This window comes from Hypanus sabinus, chromosome 10 (genome assembly GCF_030144855.1).
Source record: "Hypanus sabinus isolate sHypSab1 chromosome 10, sHypSab1.hap1, whole genome shotgun sequence".
NCBI lineage: Eukaryota > Metazoa > Chordata > Chondrichthyes > Myliobatiformes > Dasyatidae > Hypanus > Hypanus sabinus.
In genome coordinates this window covers 95624922-95639645 of record NC_082715.1, presented here as the reverse complement: position 1 = coordinate 95639645, position 14724 = coordinate 95624922, and the positions used below count along the sequence as shown (strand labels likewise).

Below are 14724 nucleotides of genomic sequence, written 5' to 3'. Positions count from 1 at the left end.
CTGAAAAGATCATTATTCAGGCCTACACAATCTCTTCAGGTACCTCATTCAGTACACTAGGGCATATACCATCTGACTGATCTATCTTCAGCCCTTTCAGTTTCCCAGGAAACTTCTCTCTAACTTTACCAACTCTACACACTTCTGGCATACTGTTCATGTCTTCCAGTGAAGATGAATACAAAATACTTATTCACCTCATCTGCCATGTCCTCATCCCTCATTACTACCTCTCCATGATTTTTCAGCAGTCTGATATCTACACTCGCCTCTTTTACACTTGTATCTAAATAAGCTTTTGGCATCCTCCTTCACTATTATTGGCTAGCTTACCTTTGTATTTCATCTTTTTCTTAATGACGTTTTTAGTTGCCTTCTGTGGTTTTCAAAATGTTTCCTATCTAACTCTCCACTTTTTTGCCCAATTATTTGTCCTCTCTTTGGCTCTGATGCTGCTTTGACTTTTCTTGCTAGCAATGGTTGTGTCATCTTGACTTGCCTTTAGAATACTTCTTCCACTTTGGGATGTTTACATCCTGTGTAAATACAGGCAAAAGAATCAAATTTGAGAGAGGACATGATATCTGACTGACTGTGGTATGTACACTAATGGTGAAATAGCAGTGATTGGAATCATACCTTGTTTAAAGGAAAATGTGAAAATTGAGGTCATTCGTTTCGACATCATATCATTGTAGGATTTCCTTTAGGCAGTGTCATCAACAGCCATCCTTCCACTACAAGGTCAGAAGTGGATGTGTTCTTTGGTGAATTTTGGCAACAACCATCTTATGGCCACTTGGGTCATGGAATTCATAAATCACAATCCAAAAATCTGAGAAATGGAATAAAGTCTGTTCTTACAGAACATGAGGAGAATAAAAAAAACTATTTGTTTCCTTTTATTTTTTTCTCTCCAACTCATTTCTTGATTGTGTGATTTCTTCTGAGACTTTTCTATATTATTCAGTACTCAAGCTATATGAAATAGGCCAGCAAGTTTCAGGACAAACCATAAATCCACATAAATACCATTTGCTTGTTGTGAGTTGTGTCATTAAACTACCTTACACTTTTAAACTCCTACTTCAAATATATGTATGTCTCGATTCAAACTGAAGGCTAGAAGGTGATAAGGATCTGCAATTCACTTGGGTCTCCTTTGCAACTCCTGGCCACTTAAAGAGATTGTCTTGTTAGTTTTGAAGCAAATATTCATTAGTGTCCCCCCCCCCCCCACTTACTTTTGAGAGTAATACAACTCCAATTATAACATGGGATTCACTGGGGACAAGGATTTTGCATTATGGAAAATCACTATGTATGGTTTTCTAGGAAGGCAACTCCTCTGAACTATGGGGACATCTGCTAATAATGATCGTCTCCTCAGCAAATGAAGTGGTTCACAGCTACATAGAGCAACACCTGAGCAATATGCTGATATAGGCTGTTAAACAGAAAGTAACATACTACCAAGCTATCATATGATGGCCATTTCTAAAGATTACCACTTGGTCCATAAATGTCCTGAGAGGATTATAATGTACCTTTTTTTAAACGGGATCAGTCACAGAAACTGATGGCAAATGACTTGCCTCATGAAATGTTAAAGGCACAAGTCAGGAGTGTAATGTGATATCCCTCCGTTACCTTACGAGTAACTTGTGCCAACAATGAAGTTCCACACTACCTAGAACAAAGCCGCTCAGTTGATTGACACCTTATTCACTACATAAGCATTTGTGCACGCCATGACTAGCACACACCCTCAGTTGGAAGTGGATTGTTGGTTGTTTATTTGTGTTGAGTCTAGATCCTGAAATTGTGCCTAAAAAGCACTGAGGAAGTGCCATCATGACAACTGCACCATTTTAAGATGCTCAGTCACCACCACCTTGTCAAGGGCAATAAATGAGAGACCAATAAATGTAAATGCTGAAATCAAAAGCATTGACAAATCTCTATAGATGCACAGTGAAGAGTATCCTAGCTGTGTCATGACATGTAATGGGAACACCAATGCCCACAAATGGAAAAGGCTACAGGAAATGGTGGATACAGATTATATGTCCTCCCACTGAGTATATTTACATGGAACGCTACAGAAGAAAGTATCAAAGACCCCCCCCACAATCCAGGCCATGCCCTCTTCTGACTGGTACCATCGGCAGGTGGTAAAGGCTTGGGTTTCATACCACCAGGTTAAGGAGCAGTTATTACCCTGCAACTATTAGACTCATGAATTGGCAATAATAACTTCATTCACCGTTACTTTGAACTGATTCTACAACCTAGACTCATTTTCAACAACTCATAACTTTTGATTTCAGTATTACTTTTATTTTCAGTCTGTCTTTTGCACATCAATTGTTTGTCAGTCTTTCAGTTTGTTTTTTTTTGTAAAATACTATTACATCTTTTTCTCCTGTAAAGTCCTCCAAAGAAATGAATCTCAGGGTAGTATATGGTAACATACAGTACGGCAAATTCCAGACTATAAGCCGCTACTTTTTTCCCACGCTTTGAACACTGCGGCCTATACTACGGTGCGGCTAATGCATGTTTTTTTGCCGCCAAAAACATTTTGCCTCGTAACAGTAGACCAATAAAATTGATGAGTAGTTCAGAGGTCCAATGAAATTGTACGATAAATCAAGCGCACTTTCACAATTAAATTATTGTAAATCAGTCATTTGTACTCACCCTCATCAACATGGAAAACACTCGAAGAAAAGCATATGATGCAGCTTTTAAGTTAAAGGCGATCAATCTGGCGGTTGAAGAAGGAAATCGAGCTGCTGCACATAATCTTGGCATAATTGAATCGATGGTGAGACGGTGGAGACGCCAGCGTGAAGAACTGAGTCAATGCAAAAAGACGACAAAAGCTTACAGAGGTAATCATAGCAGATGGCCCGAACTTGAAAACTTTCTTGAAGACTGGGTTAACACACAGAGCAGGCAGCCGCGGTGTTTCCACTGTGCAGATCAGACTGAAGGCTCAAGCAATCGCCACCAAAATGAAAATCGAAGATTTTAGAGGTGGGCCATCGTGGTGTTTTAGATTTATGAGACAAAAAGGCCTGTCCGTCAGGGTACGCACGACTCTGTGTCAGCAGCTCCCTCCCGACCACGAGGAAAAACTTGCTAACTTCCACACATTCACTCAAACAAAGATAGCGGAGAATTCCATCGGGCCAGATGATATCATAAATATGGATGAAGTACCTTTGACGTTTGACCTGCCTCTCACTCGGACTGTTAATAAAAAAAAAGGTGACTCGTCCATCACACTGAAAACAAGTGGCCATGAGAGAACACATTTTACTTGTGTTCTGAGCTGCACAGCATCCGGACTAAAGCTTCCACCGATGGTGATTTTTAAGCGGCTGACAATGCCAAAGGAAAAATTCCCAAAAGAAATCATGGTGAAAGTCAATAAGAAAGGTTGGATGATGGAGAGTCTAATGAAGGATTGGGTGAGAGAGTGCTACGCCAAGCGACCAGGGGGATTTTTTCACAGAAAAAAAGCATTGCTCGTTATGGACAGCATGAGGGCCCATATAACAGATTCAGTGAAAGCTGCCATCAAGAGTACAAAATCAATTCCAGCTGTGATTCCTGGGGGCACCATGAAGTATTTGCAGCCACTGGACATCAGCGTGAACCGGGCATTTAAAGTGGCGCTGCGCGTTGAGTGGGAGCTTGGATGACGAGCGGCGAGAAATCCTTTACCAAAACAGGACGCATGCGAAGAGCATCTTTAACTCAAGTCTACCAGTGGATCCTAAATGCATGGAGCCGTGTCACAACATCCACCATCACCAGCGGGTTTCGAAAGGCAGGACTGCTGCGTGATGAAGAGGACCGCGTGCACTCAAGTGAGAGCGACAATGAAGAGACTGAAGTGAGTGACGAGATCCTGAGGTTGTTCAATTCGGACACTGAAGAAGAGGACTTTGATGGTTTTAGTGCGCAGGAGGAAGATGAAGAAGGCGATCAATAACTTTTCCTGGTAGGCTGTATATATATTTTTTTTAACCAGTCGTTAAAAGATATTGGAATGTTGTTCGTGCACTGTTCAGTAAAAAAGTAATCACAACGTAATTTGTGTGTTACCGATACGTATGTATATTTAAAAGTAGCTGTGTTACAGGCACTGTTCGAAAAAAAGCATTTGCAATATGTATTTGTTTGTTACCATACGGATTTAATTAAAAGTTAAAAAATCCTCACATGTAATATCTTTCTGTGTAAATATCTCATATTACAACGTGGGACACCTGCGGCTTAAAATCCAGTGCGGCCTGTACAAGTACAAAATTGATTTTCTTTCTAAAATTAGAGTGTGCGGCTTTTAATCAGGTGCGCTCTGTAGTCCAGAATTTACGGTATATGTATTTTGACAACAAAATTACCTTATTAGAAATTACTAGATTGTTGACATTTAATTTGAAAAACTGCACCAAATTCTTGTTATATATCAAAAGATTTTAAATTAACAGTTGATATCAAGTCATCTGGATTTAGGATGGTCAGCGAGGTGCATTTTACAATAAAGGGGTGTTGGAGGTGTTGTGGATAGTGTGGAGGGTTGTCAGAGGTTACAGCCGGGCATCGATAGGATACAAAACTGGGCTGAGAAGTAGCAGATGGAGTTCAACCTAGATAAGTGTGAGGTGGTTCAATTTGGTAGATCAAGTATGATGGCAGAATATAGTATTAATGATAAGACTCTTGGCAGTGTAAAGGATCAGAGGGATCTTGGGGTCCGAGTCCATAGGACACTCAAAGCAGCTGCGCAGGTTGACTCTGTGGTTAAGAAGGCATATGGTGCATTGGCCTTCATCAACTGTGAGACTGAGTTCAGGAGCCAAGAGGTAATGTTGCAGCTATATAGGACCCTGGTCAGACCCCACTGAGTACTGTGCTCATTTTTGGTTGCCTCACTACAGGAAGGATGTGGAAACCATAGAAAGGGTGCAGACGAGATCTACAAGGATGTGGCCTGAATTGGGAAACATCTCTTATGAGAATAGGTTGAGTGCACTCGGCCTTCTGTCCTTGGAGTGACAGTGGATGAAAGGTGAACTGATAGAGATGTATAAGATGATGAGAAGCATTGATCGTGTGGATAGTCAAGAGGCTTTTTCCCAGGGCTGGAATGGCTATCATGAGAGGGCACAGTTTTAAGGTGCTGGGAAGTAGGTACAGAGGAGATGTTGGGGTAATTTTTTTTTAAGCAGAGAGTGGTGAGTGGTGGAGGTGGATATGATAGGGTCTTTTAAGAGACTCCTGGATAGGTACATGGAGCTTAGAAAAATAGAGGGTTATAGGTAATCCTAGGTAATCTCTATAGTAAGGACATGTTTGGCACAGCTTTGTAAGCTGAAAGGCCTGTATTGTGCTGTAGGCTTTCATTGTTTCTAAAGGAGAGGTAGAGGGACAAAAAAATTTAATTGAAAATTATTAGTACTAACACTTAGTAGCTGAAAGTGGGTTGAAAAGATGGACGTATCTTGTTTCACAATGGCCAACGTGATTCCTTTAAGTGTTCTTTTACATTATATTTGCGCATCACTTCTTTTCAAATTCAGGGCTGATCATGAGTCAGAGTTCAGAAAATGCAGCTGGCCAAGGGTTATTGAGCCAAAGGCTGAATACTGGAATACATACCGAACAACTTGCTCAGTGAAGGAAGTTGGACCACAAACACACACGAGGCTTTTCCCCTCTTCAGTTCGCCTTGCCACAAGTTCTGAGCAGAGAGACATTTCAATCTTGCCCCGTTTTCCTGTCCATTCTGAGTGAGGCTCTGAGAGAATATATTCAACCTGAAACCTAAACAGACAAAATGTTTAAATTTTTCTCTTAATATCTTGTTGGTAGTATAGAAATTGTATCAACTTCTCACTTTAGAATCAAAGTGAGAATTCATTACAATTTTTCTGAACTTTACAAAGGATATTAGTTTTGCTGCTCTATTAAGCAAAGTGAAGAGCTGCATCTTGGGTGCAAATTGCACCAGCACAAAGGCATCAGCAAAACTGAGAACAGTCATGACATTAATCAACTTACTGATTTGGAGATCAACATTCCAGTTTCATACTGCTAAAAGAATGTTCAGTTGTAAACATTTACAACTGAATATGTTTACAATTGCATAAAGGCTCTAACCTGCAAGTAGTGATATTTAAAAGAATCTCCAGCTACTTGCAAGTTGGTTGCAGGTGTTTTATTTTCTGACATGTCTGTTATTTTGTTATGATTTCTGTAATTGTTTTAAGTTGCAAATCTCTACAAGGAAAGATGAGGCAAATGATCTAGAAATCACTAGAACATAAAACAGTGCAGCACAGCAACAGGCCATTCAGCCCACAATGTTCAGAACTAGCTAAAAAGCAAATCAAGTACACCCAAACTGCAATCCCTCCTGCCTACACCATGTCCATATCCTTCAATCTTCCTTGTATCCATGTGCTTATCCAAACATCTCTTAAGAGCCTCTAATGAATTTGCCTCTACACCATACCAGGCAGCGCATTCCAAGCATCTGCAACTCTGAGGGGGAAGAAAAATTTACCCCTCACATCCCCCCTTCAACCTACCCACTCTCACCTTCAATGCATACCATTGTAGCGGTGTGCTACAAGCAGCGCTAAAATTACGACACGGAGTCGGTACTGCAGTCGAAGGAAAAAACTTTATTCGAAAACTTCAGCCTCACTTTTAAGCCTCTGTCAACCGGCCCCCCATGGCGAAGAGGCTCCAAAGCTCTGTGCTCGCAAACCCCCGTAGGCTATCTAATTGTGAGTCGGTTCGGATACGCTAGGAAATGAGGCGCTACATAACCCCCCCCCAGAACCGGCGATACACCCCCCAATGTCCACAGCCTGGGCCAGAACCTGCTTGGGAGGTCGGCCTCTGCGCCGAGGCGCCGGAAACTCGGCCGGTTGCGCCAGGTCCACATGGGCCGGCTTGAGGCGGTCCACCGTGAAAACCTCCTCCTTCCCCCCAACGTCCAGCACGAACGTGGACCCGTTGTTCCGGAGCACCGTAAACGGCCCCTCGTATGGCCGCTGCAGCGGTGGCCGATGCCCGCCCCTTCGCACAAACACAAACTTACAGTTCCGTAGGTCTTTGGGTACGCAGGTCGGGTGCCGCCCATGCTGTGAAGTGGGTATGGGGGCCAGGTTACCGAGCTTCTCGCGAAGTCTGCCCAGGACTGCAGCGGGTTCTTCCTCTTGCCCCCTCGGGGCTGGTAGGAACTCCCCGGGGACGGCCAGGGGCGCGCCGTATACCAACTCGGCCGACGAGGCGTGCAGGTCGTCCTTGGGCGCTGTGCGGATGCCGAGAAGGACCCAGGGAAGCTCGTCCGCCCAGTTGGCTCCTCGCAGGCGGGCCATGAGGGCCGACTTCAGGTGACGGTGGAAACGCTCCACTAGCCCGTTCGACTGTGGGTGGTAGGCAGTGGTGTGGTGCAGCTGAGTCCCCAAAAGGCTGGCCATAGCTGACCACAGGCTGGAGGTGAACTGGGCGCCTCTGTCGGAGGTAATGTGGGCTGGTACACCAAAGCGGGATATCCAGGTGGCGAGCAGGGCTCGGGCGCAAGATTCGGAGGTGGTGTCGGTGAGCGGGACCGCCTCTGGCCATCTTGTGAACCGGTCCACGATAGTCAGGAGGTAACGCGCTCCGCGCGACACTGGCAGGGGGCCCACGATATCCACATGAATGTGGTCGAAACGCCGGTGGGCGGGATGGAACTGCTGCGGTGGGGCTTTGGTGTGCCGCTGAACCTTGGCCGTCTGGCAGTGCATGCACGTTCTGGCCCATTCACTGACCTGTTTGCGGAGACCGTGCCAAACGAACCTGCTGGAAACCAGCCGGACAGTCGTCCGGATGGAGGGATGCGCCAAGTTATGAATGGAGTCGAAAACACGTCGCCGCCAGGCTGCGGGGACGACCGGACGGGGCTGGCCGGTGGCGACGTCACAGAGTAGGGTCCTCTCACCTGGGCCCACGGGGAAGTCCTGGAGCTGCAAACCAGAGACTGCAGTCCTGTAACTCGGAATCTCCTCATCTACCTGCTGTGCCTCTGCCAGTGCCTCAAAGTCTACCCCTTGGGAAAGGGCATGAACGGTAGGGCGAGAGAGCGCATCCGCCACGACATTGTCCTTACCCGAGACGTGCCGGACATCCGTTGTGTATTCAGAGATGTAGGACAGGTGGCGTTGCTGGCGGGATGACCAGGGGTCGGATGCTTTCGTAAACGCAAAGGTAAGCGGTTTGTGGTCCGTGAACGCGGTGAAGGGCCGACCTTCTAGGAAGTACCTGAAATGCCGGATTGCCAGGTAGAGCGCCAACAGTTCCCTGTCAAAAGCACTGTACTTGAGCTCGGGTGGCCGCAGGTGTTTGCTGAAAAACGCCAGGGGTTGCCAGCGACCTGCGATGAGCTGCTCCAGCACCCCACCGACTGCCGTGTTTGATGCGTCCACTGTGAGGGCGGTAGGGGTGTCCATTCTGGGATGTACTAGCATTGCGGCGTCAGCCAAAGCTTCCTTCGTTTGAACGAAAGCGGCGGCGGACTCCTCGTCCCAGGTAATGTCCTTGCTCGGACCCGACATCAGGGCGAACAGGGGGCGCATGATCCGGGCAGCTGAAGGGAGGAAGCGGCGGTAGAAATTGACCATACCTACGAATTCCTGAAGGCCTTTGATCGTGGTGGGTCGGGGGAAGTGGCGGACCGCATCTACCTTAGCGGGCAGAGGGGTTGCCCCGTCTTTAGTAATCCTGTGGCCCAGGAAGTCAATGGTATCAAGCCCGAACTGGCATTTGGCAGGGTTGATTGTAAGACCGTACTCACTCAGTCGGGCGCAGAGTTGACGGAGGTGGGACAGATGCTCCTGACGACTGCCGCTGGCTATGAGGATGTCATCCAAATAGATGAACGCGAAGTCCAGGTCCCGTCCCACCGCGTCCATTAACCGCTGGAACGTCTGTGCGGCATTCTTCAGGCCGAACGGCATGCGGAGGAACTCGAAGAGGCCAAACGGGGTGATGAGAGCCGTTTTGGGGACGTCGTCAGGATGCATCGGGATTTGATGGTACCCTCGGACAAGGTCGACCTTGGAGAAGATCCGGGCGCCGTGCAGGTTTGCCGCAAAGTCCTGAATGTGCGGCACAGGGTAGCGGTCCGGTGTGGTAGCCTCGTTCAGCCTGCGGTAGTCGCCGCACGGTCTCCAGCCCCCCGTCGCTTTGGGCACCATGTGCAGGGGGGAAGCCCAGGGGCTGTCGGACCGCCGGACGATCCCCAATTCCTCCATTCTCTGGAACTCCTCCTTCGCCAGTCGGAGCTTGTCCGGGGGAAGCCGCCGAGCACGGGCATGGAGGGGTGGTCCCTGTGTCGGGATGTGGTGCTGTACGCCGTGCCTGGGCATGGCTGCTGTGAACTGCGGTGCCAGAACCGATGGGAACTCCGCCAGGACCCTGGTGAAATCGTTGTCGGACAGCGTGATGGAGCCGAGGTGAGGGGCTGGCAACTGGGCCGCGCCCAGGGAGAACGTCTGAAAGGTCTCGGCGTGTACCAGTCTCTTCCTGGGCAGGTCAACCAGCAGGCTGTGAGCTCGCAAAAAATCCGCACCCAGAAGCGGTTGGGCTACGGCGGCCAGTGTGAAGTCCCACGTGAACTGGCTGGGGCCGAACAGTAGCTGCACCTGACGGGTGCCATAGGTCCTTACTGTGCTGCCATTCACGGCCCTCAGGGGGGGACCCGGTGCCCTGCTGCGGGTGTCGTAACTCGTCGGAGGTAAAACGCTGATCTCAGCCCCAGTATCAACCAAAAACCGGCGTCCCGACCTTCTATCCCACACATACAGGAGGCTATCCCGATGGCCAGCCGCCGTAGCCATCAGCGGCGGCTGGCCCTGGCGTTTCCCGGGAACTTGCAGGGCGGGCGGCAACGGCGGGCTTCTGCGCCCCACCGCTGGTGGTAGAAGCACCAGTGGTCATTGGGCCGGGGGTTAGTGGGCTCTGCGGCCGGGCCTGGACTGGTTTGCTGCCGGGAGCGTGGCTGGGAGATCTGTGCGATGGACGCCCCGCTCACCTTTTTGGCGTTCCACAGCAAGTCCGCCCGGGCTGCCACCTTCCGGGGGTCACTGAAATCCGCGTCGGGCAGCAGCAGGCGTATGTCCTCGGGCAGCTGCTCCAGGAATGCCTGCTCAAACATGAGGCCTGTGTGTCCCTCGGCCAGAGACAACATCTCATTCATTAAAGCCGATGGAGGTCTGTCGCCCAAGCCGTCCAGGTGCAGTAAACGGGCAGCCCGCTCGCGCCGTGAGAGTCCGAAAGTCCTGAGGAGCAGGGCTTTGAATTCCGTGTACTTGCCGTCTGCCGGGGGCGACTGTACGAACTCCGCGACCTGGGCAGCTGTGTCCTGGTCGAGGGAGCTCACCACGTAGTAGTAGCGGGTGTCTCCTGAGGTGATCCGGCGAACGTGAAATTGGGCTTCGGCTTGCTGGAACCATAGGTCCGGGCGCTGTGTCCAGAAACCCGGCAGTTTCAACGAAACCGCATGAACAGAGGCGGCGTCGGTCATTTCTGGTCCAAAAATCGTTTGGACCGTCGGGGTCACCAATTGTAGCGGTGTGCTACAAGCAGCGCTAAAATTACGACACGGAGTCGGTACTGCAGTCGAAGGAAAAAACTTTATTCGAAAACTTCAGCCTCACTTTTAAGCCTCTGTCAACCGGCCCCCCATGGCGAAGAGGCTCCAAAGCTCTGTGCTCGCAAACCCCCGTAGGCTATCTAATTGTGAGTCGGTTCGGATACGCTAGGAAATGAGGCGCTACACCATCTGGTATTAAACATTTCAACCCTGGGAAACGGATACACTCTGTCAATTCTATCTATGCCTCTCTCAGTCTTATAAACATTTATCCTTGGAGCAATGGACGATGAGAGGTGACCTGATAGAGGTGTATAAGATGATGAGAGGCACTGATCATTTGGATAGCTGGAGGCTATTTCCCAGGGCTGAAATGAGAGGGCACAATTTTAAGGTGCTTGGAAGTAGGTACAGAAATGTTTAACTTGAAGGTATTGTAAAAAGTGTGAGTATGAAAGAGAATATTTATTAACAAATTGTTCAAAAGACATCAGTCCATCTTCTTTAAATAGATCCAAAAATGAATTAATACCTTTTTTCCAAAGTAAAACAATCAGATCACTCAAAGAAGGCTTAAAAAAAATAATTTTGATAAATTAAACTACAAAGTTTAAGTAATTTTTCTCACATATTGGATGCCGACCTGTTAGACACTATTATGAGTATGAACCCTTTAATGACGGGTTCCATTGGAAGAATTTATAATTTATTATTACAATGGGATAAGCGTCCTTTATTTAGGATTAAACAAGATTGGGAAAAGGAACTTAATTGGACTTTTATGACAGAGGACTGGATATGGACTCTGAAGTTGGTTAACTCTTCATTGATTTGTGCTAGTCATTCACTGATTCAATTTAAAATTGTACATCATTACTATTTGAAGAAGGAATGTTTGTCTAAAATATCTCCTAATGTTGATAGTTATTGTGATAGATGTAAAACTGAGACAGCTACACTGACATGTTTTGGTCTTGTTCTACACTGGAACAGTTTTGGAAGTCAGTTTTTTCTACAATTTCTAAAGCATTTAATTAATTTACAACCTAACAAATTAACTGTGCTCTTTGGAATAATTCCTCAAAATATCCGCAGTATTTCTTTTCTGACCATCATATTATTGCATTTGATAGCTAGGAGGGCCATTCCATTCTGTTGAAGTGGAAGGATACATCAGCTCCCACTCTGTCACAATGGTTCTCTCAAGTGGTATGTCTTAGTTTGGAGAAAATTAGAAGTCGAACCTATGTTTGATTTTGAGAAAAGATGAGGTTCATTTGCTCATTACTACCATTTGAGTTAATTGATAGATTTCCTTCACAATCTAATTGTAAATTTTGTTTTTTTTTGCTGGCGGTTTGAGGTTTATTTTTAGAAGCTTTTAGTATGATGCATGGCTCCAGGGTTGAACACCTAATGGGTTTTTTTTTCTCTCACTTTGCTTTATTAGGAGTTTTTTTTCTTTTGTGTCACCATATTTTTCAATCTTTAAAATATTTTTTTCCCTTTGAGACATTGTAAGTGTTATCTACTTTGATGTACTCTTGTTATTTTGGATAATAATAATAAAAATGTTTGAAAAGAAAGGAAGTAGGTACAGAGGAGATGTCAGGGGTAAGTTTTTTAATTAACGCAGAGAGTGGTGAGTGCGTGGAATGGTCTGCCGGTGACGGTTGTGGAGGTGGATATGATCGGGTCTTTTAAGAGACTCCTGGACAGGTAGATGGAGCTTAGAAAAATAGTGTGCTATGGGTAACCCTAGGTAATTTCTAAGGTAAGGACATGTTCAGCACAGCTTTGTGCTGTAGGTTTTCTGTTTCTATCAGATCTCCCCTCAGCCTCTGGCACTCCAGAGAAAACAACACATGTTTATTCAGCCTCTTGTGATGGCACATGTCCTCTAAACTAGGCAACATCCTGGTAAACCTCTCCTGCACCCTCTCCAAAGCCTCAATATCCTTCCTATAGTGGGGCGACCAGAACTGTACGCAATAGACCTCCTGACTTTTGAACTCAATTCCTCAACAAATAAAAGAAGGCATTCCATAAGGCTTCTTAACCACCTTATCGATCAGTGTTGCCACTTACAAGGAGTTATGAACTTGGATCCTAAGATCTCTCTGCTCAACAACACCTTGTCCTTAATAGTGCACCGTATCTTTGCATTTGCCCTACCAAGGTGCGACACCTCACATTTATCTGGGTTAAACTCCATCTGCCATTTCTCTGCCCATGTCTACAACTGGTGTACATCATGCTGTATTTTTGCTAGTCTTCTACACTGTACACAGGTCCATCAATCTTGTACACTATCTGCATCTCCACCATTCTTGGAATTATCTGCAAGCTTACTAACCTACCCATCTACATTTTCATCCAGGTCATTTATATACATCACAAACAGTAGCGATCCCAGCACAGATCTCTGCAGAACACCACTTCCAGCACAAATAAGTCCCTTCAACCATTTCCCCTCTATCTTCTATATGCAAACCAGTTCAGAATCCAAACAGCCAATTCACCGCGGCCCCCGTGTATCTTAATCTTCTGGATTAGCCTTCCATCAGGAACTTTATCTACATGGATTTTAGTAAGGCATTTGACAATATCCATTCCCCTACCCTCATCCATTTCTTTCATCACCTTGTCAAAAGAATTCTATTAAATTGATGAGGTATAACCTGCAATGCAGAAAGCCATGCTAGCTCTCCCCAATTAGGTCATGAGTTTCCAAATGCTTATATCCTATCCCTAATTTTTTCCAGCAATTTCCCTACAACTGATATGAGACTCAAAGGATATATAGTTCCCAGGATTTTCCCTTGTTCCCCTCTTAAATAGAGATACAACATTAGCCACTCGTCAGTCCTCCTGGATCTCACCTGTAGCTAGAGAGGACATCAGATGCTGGTCAAGGGCCCAGCCATATCATCTCTGGCCTCTTTCAATAATTTAGGGTAAATCTCATCAGGCCCTGGGGACTTAACCACCTTAATACCCACTAGGAGGTCCAAGATTTCCTCTTCCTTGATTTCTAAACACTCTAATGTATTTATGCACTCAGCCCTGATCTCCTGGTTCTCCATATCCTTTTCCTTGCTAAATACTGACGCAAAGTACTAATTAAGAAACTCACTCACATTTTCCACATCCAAGCAAATGTTCCACCCTTCATCGTTGCGTTGTGTTCCTCCCCCCCCCCCCTTTCCCTTTTGCTCTTGATGTATATACAGATTGCCTTGGGATTCACCTTAATCCAACTTGCCAAGGAATTTTCGCGGTCCCTCCTGGCTTTCCCAATTCCCTTCTTTGGTTCTTTCCTGGCTACTTTATACTCCTCGTGCTTTGTTTGATCCTGACTTCCAAAGCTTTACATACTTCTTCCTTGACTAAATTCATCACCTCTCTGGACATTTAAGAGAGGTTATTCTTCCATCACTGTACTTCCTTCTAATGGGAACATACCTTTCCTGTACTCTGTGCAATTGACTTTAAACACCCTCCACTTGTCAGAGAAAAGGTGATCCCAATTCTCTTAATTCCTGCCTAATGCCCTTGTGATTTGCCCCACTAAAATTAAAAACTCTCCCGCAATGACTGACCCTATCCTTATCTATAACTATCCTGAAAATTAAGGAGTTGTGGTCACTGTCCCCCAACTGTTCACCCATTGGAAGGTCAGTCATCGGGCCAGGCTCGTTACCCAACACCAGGTCCAATACGGCCCCTGCTCTCTTTGGAACATCCACAAACTGATTTAAGAAACCTTCCTGGATACACCTAACAAATCCTGCCCCATCTAAACCCCTTGCACTAAGAAGATCCCAGTTTATATTAGGGAAGTTGAAATCCCCCATGACAACAACCCTATTATTTTTTTAATATACATTTCCCTAATCTGATTACGTATTTGTTCCTCGATGTCCAGGTGGCTATTGGGGGATCTGTAGTACAATCCCATCAGTGTGACTGCACTATTCCCATTCCCGAGTTCTACCCAAATGGACTCCGTGTCTGACCCCTCCATTATGTCTCCCCTGAGTGCAGCTGTGATAATGTCC

At 46.2% G+C, this 14724-nt stretch overlaps 1 protein-coding gene across 3 annotated transcripts in view; it reads right to left on the bottom strand.

Annotated features, from left to right (window-relative positions):
• The window catches only part of LOC132400862 (cytochrome b5 reductase 4), a 126517-nt gene that overhangs the window by 17872 nt on the left and 93921 nt on the right, over nucleotides 1-14724 (bottom strand). For 2 of the 3 annotated variants that reach the window (XM_059982338.1, XM_059982339.1), the window contains one exon: nucleotides 5677-5841. In XM_059982338.1, the coding sequence (XP_059838321.1) occupies nucleotides 5677-5841 (165 nt within the window). Of the gene's footprint in view, nucleotides 1-5676; nucleotides 5842-14724 lie in introns of those variants that run through there. The other variant, XM_059982340.1, reaches the window with a different exon arrangement.